Source organism: Stegodyphus dumicola, chromosome X1 (genome assembly GCF_044657685.1).
Source record: "Stegodyphus dumicola isolate Sdum_Otavi_A_Nest chromosome X1, ASM4465768v1".
NCBI lineage: Eukaryota > Metazoa > Arthropoda > Arachnida > Araneae > Eresidae > Stegodyphus > Stegodyphus dumicola.
In genome coordinates, this window is record NC_140780.1 from 162,380,173 (window position 1) to 162,390,467 (window position 10,295).

The window sequence follows — 10,295 nt, forward strand, 5'->3', positions numbered from 1 at the left end:
TTTGGCCAGAAAACGGGACCAAATTTATCTAGAGTTTACAAAAAAAGCATCCGAAACACCTGTTACCCTAAGACAGTCTGGGTCGTAACATTTCACGATTTTGAGAGAAGGATCGTTAAGCTGCACATTTTTTTCATTTTAAACTGTTGAATTCACATTCTAGACAGAGAAAAGTTTAGTTATAAAATGTCTTCCTGGAAGTAGCATTATTTGTAAATGAACGTAGGAAAATGAAGAAAAGAATAATCGGATTTTACACATGCCTCATCATAAATCTTAAGACTGAGGTGTTGAAATTTGCGTTATGAAACTACGCTAAGAAACAACTTGCAAACAGTATATTGAGATAATTGCGCTTTAACCGCATATGGCAATCAATAAGAATGAGACAATAATGTAATAAAAATCTTCTTTCTAATTATGAAAGCTAACGATACATTGGTACTAAACAATAGACTGGTTATTGTTATTTCATTCGTATAAGGAAAGCTCTCCATAAAATGGCACTTTGAAGAAATACGCTCTGAAAATTTGATACATAAAAAATACAACAGTACACCTTTACTAACTCTTTTTCATTATAACTATTTTCCTTGTTTGTTTAGAGCCAACTTTGAATTTAACTATCACCTTTCAATAAATACTGGTACTTATACGCTTATAAATCACGCCGAAAATGTTTTGTGACTTATACCACACAAGATTTCTCCCTCAGAGTGTGTCTAGCTCTCATCAGAGTCCGTAATAAATTCAATATTCAACTTCGCTTTCACCATACCCCTACATTATTCAGCAGTACTGTGTAATAGCCGATATGCGACCGTAACTGGCGCACTACCATATTATTTACACTCCGCCAGCCGGGGTATCAGCTAAAAAAGTGCGCTCTGATGTGTAATCTCGATACACAGACTGTTAAAACGACCTTTTGATATCTTCAGTCTTAGTTCATTAAGTTAGCTTAGAATAGTTTAAAAAACTATAATTTTTTTAACGTTTTATCTTCCTCCTTTCCCTCTTTCACATATCACACCAAACCGTAAGTAAATTTATAAATTTGTCCGAATTACGCATTCGTGTGGTCGCTTGATTGAATGTCAATTAGTACCTACATTGCTCTCATTTGTAGCAACAACTTTTTTTTTCCTGTTAGCGCCAAACCTTTTATACAAGCAAATACTCCAACAGTGATACAAATAAGTAAAACACGCACAGCATGAATAAGACTTTGCATAAGATTTCAAAATTCCGATCTGTTTTTAAATATTCTGTTGAAGATGTTTTTGTTATTTCTACGGTAAGTACGCAAATATCTCGGAGTTTATTAGCTACTTTATTGTGACATAACGCAAGGGCTATCTATGGTAAGAGGTCGAGGAGAAATTTCGGTACTCACCGAAAACACCGCAGGGAAAAACATCTCGAACAAACACGTGGCGAAGAAAACAACGCAAGAGAAAAATGTAGAACAAAATATCGCGAGAGAAAAGCAAGCAATGAGAAAACATTAGTAAAAAATAAAGGACCAACAAATCATATCAAATGTGCGTTTTTCATTATAAAATTTTCAAGTGAATTTTCGAGTCATAATCGGTGAGCGCAAAAGAAAGGAATATTTTTACCTTTCTTCTTTTGCGCTCCTTTCTTATTTTTGTATTAATAAGTATTTACTAAAAAAGAAAGCAGAAAACTTCTTAAGCATTAAAAATCTGGAAATCAGTAAAAATTAATGCTACGTATAGCAGGTAACATAATTTTTAAGTTATGCTCCTAAATATTAAGTCATTAGTTAATTAATCTCTCATATAGATGTATTAGTAGATTTTCATGAAAAGTCAGGTACTGTTCTGTTATCGGGACCAGATTAAAAAATTGTATGAATGTATGCACGTATATACATATATGTGTACATACACACACATACATACATTCGTACTTGCATATATACATGCATACATACATACATACATTTCTGAATTCCGTCCTGATAACAAAGCAGTACCAAAAATTATGCTGGACAAAAGATTAGAAAGAGGAAGATACATACGCAAGACGAAGTTTTCCTCTTGTGCTTTTTTCGTCCACGATGTTTTTGCCGCGATATGTTCACCTGTAATTGAAATTACTAAAAGTTGATTAGTTAACTGATGAAGGCAAAGCACGCGAGGGCTATCTGGCTAAGAGTAGGATGCTTTCGAGTAGGATTTTCTAATGGAGACCGGTTCGTATTCACTTCACCCGTGGGTAAAAATACCACAAACATGCAACGCGATATACTTCAACGCAACGTTTTATAAAAATTTTCTTTTTGATGGTGTTGTTAACTACATATTCCAGCTCATCAGTGATGATTCTGAACATAATGTAGGGTTGTTATGTCAGCACTGGAATTCAGAGTAAATAGGGTTAAATAATGTTTTAATCTTCCTAGATACCTAAGTTTATAAATGCAACTGAACGCATAAAAAGCTTCCACGTTTTTTTATTTATCCTTAGTTTCAGCAACCGATGGGGAAAGTGTGAGAAAAGTAAAAATTTTCACATTTGTGTGGTCTGTGATCAAGTTTAAAAAAAAAAGAACACAAGCAGAGCAAAATCATTTCACGCTGAATTAGCGAAGAATCTCCACCGTTTGTGTTTTGAGAATCACAGATTCAATTCTTCGGTGCGTTAAATGGTGTGCAACCAATCAAACGACACGCTTATTTCCCTCTTTAAAAACCAGAATAAGCTTTTTGAGATAGTTTTAAAAAAACATTAAATTCAGAATTTTATTTCACTCGGCGTGGAAAATGACTTATTAATTTCAGTGAGGTAAACTATAAACTAAGTTTAAGAAAAGGTTGAGATAAGTTTAACAGTATTTTGATTTTTCGTACACTGAAATATGTTTTTACAATAAAGTTTATCCACCTCATACTTTATTTCCATTTTTAATTCAAATTACAACAGAACCTATTATTTAGATTGCTATAATCGATGAAAATAAAGCACTCCAGCGCTACTTAATTAAGATAAAGATACCTACGTGCAGGGCTTTTCCAAGCCAAGTTTTTTCACGTTCATAATATACTCTTTTATTAGGGATATAAAGGTATTACAAATACACACGATTTAACACTGTTGCTCACAGTTTGCCTTAGAGATTTTAGTCCACCATTTGCCAAGCGTTAAAGTGGCTAAACACTGTTAGTTCGACCTCGGCTCGATTCCAGATAAACGGGCTGGTTGCATGGGCGTTTACATGGTTTTCCCCGTCTGTAACGTGGATACGAGTCAGTTTCCTTTAGAAAGTCCTCTACAAAGGCATTCCTCATCTTCGGCAGATAGCTCTCGCTTGCTTTCACAGTTGATATTTGCAAAACACGCAAGGCGCCTTAGACAATCTACCATGAAGGCATCCTTTGGGTTAAGTTGCCTTCACGGTAGATTGTCTGAGGTAAACTGGCTTGTATCCTTGTTGCATACGGGAAAAATCACGGAAATGCGTACTCAGCCAGTCTGTTTGCCGGGATTTCAACTTGGATCCATTTCCCATTGTTTAATAGTCTTACTATTCGGCTACTGGTGAGCTCGATTTACACCGACATGTTCCTCCCCCTCGCGTATTTCCCTATGATTTTCAACATATTATTTATAAACCTCTAATTTATGGTAACAGCGTAAAATGTGTTCAAAAATAGAAAAATTTGTGTGCAAGTAAAAATATTATTAAAATTGTTAAGTCCTTTGAAATGTATACAATAACATTAATATTTCTTTATGTGTCCTTTTTAATGTTCTATGTTTATCAATTAAGCTTTCTCTTCAGAAATTGTATACTCCGTTTCTTTTTCTCCTACCTGTTTTCAAGCTGTAAAACTAGAAGCTTTCTACTAATACCGGAGCGGTAAAGTCGCTTGAGCACAGGGTCGGGGTTCACATCTCGGCGAACTAAGGCTGTAAGAGCATTTCGTGGTTTTCCCCATGTGTAAAGTGTATACGAGCCAGTTTCCCTTAGAAAATCCTCCACGAAGGTATCCCTTCCCTTAGGCTGATAGCCTTCATGTGCTTTGCCGTAATCAAATAAACCAAACCTTCTAATGCGAATAACTAGCAATATTCCTAGGGGAAGGAAATACACGAGTAAACACGATATTTTTCTTTTGTAAGTTTTGAAACAAAGATTCTGTTATAAAATACACAGATTATACCTTATACGCTTTTCATGTCTCTTTATTAGTGGAGCTGCTGTATTACCTGCAGAAACAGAAACATTGATTGATCGTTCATACCTTCACATATATTACAAGAGCATTCATAGCTGTGTGAGCAATGCTGTTTTGCCATGATCAGTTATCCCTTTAACTTTTCTGAGATTAAACGTCAATCAACTGTGTCAAATAACTCGAGGGTTACCTGCTTTAATTTTATATGTAAACCAAAATTTAAAAACAGATTTTAACCTGCAATTTCCGTTAAATTCAGCCTCGCAGATGGGGCTGATTTTCCACGTGCTGAAAATTTCCCATTAGCGAAGGAATTTAATGCTAATTAGTTTAACATTTCTTGGTATTTGACATGATTACGGGACATTTTTTATCATAGGCAATGCATGCCAAACAACTTTGTGTAGAAAGATAATGCGCTAACGTTTACTTTGGACACCGTTAAATTAAATGTGTTATTCTTGTCGTTTATGACTGTTCTTATTTTCAAAGTCAGTAATGTTAATAAAATATTAAAAGCGTGCCATTCTATTTCGTTCTCTTTTATTGAAATATCTAACCTAAGAGATTTAATTCTTAGATTTAGAAAGTGTTTTACCACAGTCGAACTGATGACAAAAATAAGTTTTCTCGTTGGCTGTACCATGTTGGCGCATATATCTTCCTAGAAAAAATAGTTTGGCGTCTATTGTCTTGCAGCAGAAAAGAAGCTTGCTAAGTAACCGGGAAGTAAACAACCATAAAACGTTTAAATGATTTTAAAAAATAATTAATTTTCTTATAGTGAAACTTATTCAGACGTATTTGGAAGAAACATCTCTTCTTTCTACAAATCGATCATTTTTTGTAAATTTTTGTGCTCTATTTATTAACGAGCAAAAATGAACAAAACTGTATAAAATACGAAACGCTTTTCAGTAACATAACCAAAGCTGTCAGTCACTTCTAATACAAATAAACTATAATTTGGAAAGATTTCTGTTATCAGCTGTTCCAAATGCGTCACACAATAATGAAAAGCGTAAGTTATTAATCGAAACTTTATTTCAATGCACATTTTGTTTCGTTGCATAACTTAGGAATGATATTTTGAATCAAAATTTGTGGACAAACGTTAATTCCATCCACCTTTTTATACTCTATATAAAAAAGCAGACAATCAAGAATAATTTGGCCAAAAATTACACTTCTCACTTGAAATGAGAAGTAGATTTATAAATCTGAGAAAAAGAATGCATTCAAGCCAATCAAAAGCCGAGTGGAGAAGCCTACTAAATACTGGTATTTTATTCAGGTCTCGATTCCTGGAGAGAGATTAATTACGGCAAATCTCAAAGAAATCCCATACAATCAGCCCATCTAGTCTTAAAAATAAAATTCGGAGTAGAACACCAGTGCTGAACGGTCTTAACCGCTCGTCCGCTGCTTGGCCGTAACGTTAAAAAAGAGCTAAACCAATCAAAAATGCCTAGAACTTATTTTTTTTTAAATTTTACATTCGCATGACAAATTATCCAAGTGTAGTGTCTTACTTTTTTGTATTTTCATGTGCAGGTGAAGATTATTTTTTACTTGTTTAAGTAATTTCGGGAAAGCACTTAGAGGCCATCTGTTTTAGGAGAGGATGCTTTTGTGAAGGGTGGAGGACTTTCTATAATAAATTAGCTGCTAGCTCGTCGATCGAGAATGAAACCAGAGTTTAAAAGTACCAGCTCTCAGAAATTTCCTTCAATCAGTGAATGGGTAGTCTTCATCAAAAATTTAGTATTACTCAAAACTATGTTTTTCCCATTAAAAGTACTAAAATGCCATTTGGGTTTCAAATCCTGGTTTGACTAAATATATTTTGAGTCTAACATGTACAGTCATGGTGAGATAAGGGCAGTTTATAACAGTTTAGTCTAACCGCAACGATAGATCGTGGAAAAGAAGTATCGATCTTTCTTAAATAAATGCTAACGCTCCCTAAAAAGACGAGCGAGATATCTAGCAGTCTGGACTATTTTCTATTTTAAGTTTTAAACCTAAGGAAAGATCCCGTTCAGTGAACCAAAGAGAAAGTAAACTTTCCATCAAAGATCCTTTTCAGCGGTATCTTCCATCAGCTCTCGTTCAGCTAGCGACCATATGTCAGTTGACAATCAGCCAAAATCTCAAGTCTTGCCGTTTAAATAATTTATGCAATTTGCCTAGCCTGCGGGAGAACGGGCGATGGCATGATTTAGACGAGTCAAAACTAGCTCCTTAAACTGCAAGTAAACTTTCAGGTTTACTTTCAATTAAATGACACTGCAAAGGGCAGTACCTTAGATTAAAACGTAGGAGCAAGCGTATTAATTCAGATAAAAATGGGCCGTCTATCGTAATTTAACAACAAATTAAAATTCTTATCAGCTATCTAAAATATCATACAAAAAAGAAAATTTCTAAATAGTTGCAAATCCAATCCAAAGGTATTATAAGTGAATCTTTTGGAACTATTTATGCGTCGATATGAAAATTAATTACCTGCATATGTTCACTAAACATATTTCTCAGAAATTATTTGCATTTTCAGTACAATGACGAAATGTGGGGCATTAACATTACGCGAAAACCATATTAAGTTGAAACAATATTCTTATTAAATTAATCGATTCTAAAAGAGCTTAAAAACTCTGTTCATTAAAAAAATTGCAAACTGACTATTTTAAATTGAGGTATGAAGTTTTGAACTAAATTCTTGCTTCAAATTTAACTTTCAAACTTTAGAGAAACGCAAATTTTAAAACTCAAGAAATAATTTTGCAAATTATTGAAATGCGTAACTATAAAACACATAAAGCTATAGTTATAAAAATGGATCTCGGAAACACTATGATCATCTCATCTAACATGCGAGAAGAATATAACGTGCCTACTTTCCATCGCAAGTATTCATGCATCTTAAACTTACACAAGTAAAGTTTATAGTAGTGATGACTGATCTTTTGGGTGTATAATAATATAGTCTGTCTCTAAGAATTATGTCATCTTTTTTATATCAGTATACGTAAGAAAGCTCTAACTTCTTTTGATGATAGATTTTAACAGTTAAAATAGAATTATTCTTTACTGTGAATAAGCGATTATATTTTTTAAAAGTGCTCACCAGGATCAGCAAAACGCAACCATACCAACTATGCACTGTACTTTCATAATACTAATTAAAAGTTTAAACTTTAGCTTCAAACAAATACTTCATATCAATTTAGAAACCGTTACTGTTGACAATTAAAATTAGGAAAATGAAAAAGATCCTTAATATGGAAAATACGGGCCATTCCACATGATATTTTACATTTGAGAAAAATGAAAAAGATGCAAAACCAATTCAGAAATGTCGCTTCTTAAGAAAGAATCAGTAGAAAATCATTTTCATGCTGCATGCATTTCGCGCTTTCAAGTAATAGATAACCATTGCAACAATGCGATCTCTTGCTTCCTGCAAACGGTGAGCGAAAAAAGTGCAGTTATAGTCCTACCTCAAACAACCAGTTCTTCGCATAACAGTCCAGAAAAGCTCGCCAAAGATTGCTTGCGCGAAATTTGAAACACAGTCGACTCCGATCAGATAGAGAAAGAGTTTGATTCGGACGGACTTGCTCCGCCGAATAGCCGAAGATGTTAGAAACAGCCTGAAAAGGCTTCTTCTGTGTGTCGGTTCTTGTTCACAAATTTAAAAAAGACCAAAGTAACTTCATATCAATATTTGTCGATATCTCAGGCACAGATCAAACCTACTTAGTGACAATAAGATTTTAAAGTAAGTCCTTTAAAACTAAAACGATATCGGATCAAGTCTTCTCTGTAAACTCAAAATTCTCGCTTCTTTGTGATACACGCAAATAACTTATAGTATGTTTTCAAACTATCAAATATTTAAGTTTAATCTTTTCAACTGATTTTAGATTTAAGCGCATGATTCACAAAATGAAAAGGAAAACTGAATACAGTGAAAATGAAATAATGTAAAACAGCCTAATATTATTTTTAAATATTAAAAAGGATATAGGAGAGTAGCTTTCTGGTAACAATTATAACAAATCTTTCGAGTTACTGAAAATTTAAAGTGGCATCTCAGTAAAAAAGATACTTACGCATTAATATTTCAGGTAAAAACTTACTCAGCCATGTTAAAGTTAAAAAATTGACATTCTACTAAAAGTTTTAGTTTGTATACATATATTTTTGTTTTTTCAAGTGATTTAAAAATATGCCAAAATGTTTTTGGTAAAAAGTTTTTGTACGTTTCATTCGTTTATTTTTAAAAGCATTTAAAATCAGAAAAGGTAATGAAGTGTGGGTAAAAAATTTTTATAATTATGTGTAAGAAGAGTGATCTAAAAAATTATTTTTAGAAATTTCAAAAAAAAAAAAAAAAAATGTAATTGAACCTTCTCGTAATGTAAAGAAAATATTGGGCATGGAAAAGTGTACAATCGTAAAAGAAATTAATATTTAAAGATATAAAATAAAGCTTGGGACCTTATCTCGAACTGAAAAAATTGATTTCCACAATATTCCAGAAAAAATGGAAATAATTGGAAAAAACATTCTGCTCACCTGGTGATTTATGAGCCAGCGAAGAGAGAGGTAAACAAGAGGCCAATGTCAAAATGACTAGAGTCCACATGATCGGATTCTTAGAGGGACCTCAGTACATTGCTAGAAAAGAACGTCTCTAGTTTTCGTATTCTGACCCAGTTACCGTTAGCACATGAATCCAGGCTACAGACGGCGAACTAAAGGAAGCTGAGTACCCACTCACTTTCACTCTTTCCTGATAGAGAATGTACCCCCGGTCTCTCTCTTTCTTTCAGTTTCGCAGCTTGGCGCAACTCTGTCGACTCGAAGCCTGCCAAGGGAGCCAACTCGTATTAAGAGATAGAGCGCGGAGTGTTTTACGAAAGGTTCGGAGCGGCAAAGGAAGAAAAGATATTTTTCATGAACAGCACTACACGTTCATGTCGAAGGTTATGTGAAATTCGGGATTTTCAGTTCAACCTGGTAATTCCGAATGCATTTCCATGGAAAGAATACGAAAATTAATTTCGGATGTGAATTGTAACATCTTAGGGGTAAAAGAAAGAATAAAAGTATTCAAAACTTAAAAGACCTGCTACATGTGTATGGATCTTAATTACTTTAAATATCAATTACCCGACCTGTGAAGACGGTCATGTGACAATCGTCCCGTCTTAATCTCCCAGTAAAGTAACTCCAACAGCGAAGAAGATTTAAATAACCCTTTTTATTACTTCTTTAAACTAAGAGTAACATAAACTGTGCAGTAATAGAAATCAAATTTTCCAGCTTTCGAAAAATAGAAAAAAGCTTAGAGTAAAATTTAAAATATTTATTTACAAATTAAGCTCTGTCAGACTCTCGGGAACAATTCCCCTTTCACAAGGCTAAAACCGACCCAACTAATTAAGACTTTGTCAGCAGTAGCTGCCATAAGTTCTCTTTTGAACTTGGAAACTGTGTATTTAAATACATTTTCTAAACTGCCTTCTGGTGGCAGCCGATGAAAGTATAAGTAATATTAAAGGGCAATTATAAGATAACTGGCTAACAAATTAGAACTCAACAAATGTATTTACTTGAAGCATATGCAAACATGTATAGCTTCGATGCATAGGAAACTGTTTTTGAATGAAAGTAATTACTTTTAATAAGACACTTCGTGTTTAAGACTCTCCTCACATTTTCAGATAAATCTTAAGAAATAAAAATGTAGGTGAATATTTAATGAGAATATGGTTCTAGCTAGAATTCATTTAACTATGATTAGAATGAAAGGTAAGCTCCCTAATTAAATACAATATTTTACCATGGTATAAAAAATATTAGTAAAAGTCAGTGATTCATTGTCACTTATTTGTTTTCAATACCTAAACTGAACCTAAACTGACCTAAACCTAAATCGCTCAGCTAGGCGCGACTATTGTTTAAGAATAGCTGGGCAGTTTATATACATAAGTACTTTTGCGTTTTATTTTTTCATATTTGAAAACATACAAACTCCCCGTGCACCACAGATGTACAACACGGGAAACGGCTTAA

At 33.6% G+C, this 10,295-nt stretch overlaps 1 protein-coding gene across 2 annotated transcripts in view; it reads right to left on the reverse strand.

The window, feature by feature from the left end:
• The window catches only part of LOC118185717 (A disintegrin and metalloproteinase with thrombospondin motifs 9-like), a 690,813-nt gene extending 681,538 nt beyond the window's left edge, over positions 1 to 9,275 (reverse strand). Inside the window, exons 1-2 of one of the 2 annotated variants that reach the window (XM_085807433.1) lie at positions 8,793 to 9,275; positions 2,048 to 2,110 (exon numbers count right to left, since the gene is read on the reverse strand). In XM_085807433.1, the coding sequence (XP_085663559.1) occupies positions 2,048 to 2,110; positions 8,793 to 8,862 (133 nt within the window). In that variant the 5' untranslated portion in view covers positions 8,863 to 9,275. The remainder of the gene's footprint in view (positions 1 to 2,047; positions 2,111 to 8,792) is intronic. The other variant, XM_085807434.1, reaches the window with a different exon arrangement.
• Between the last annotated feature and the right edge of the window lie 1,020 nt (positions 9,276 to 10,295).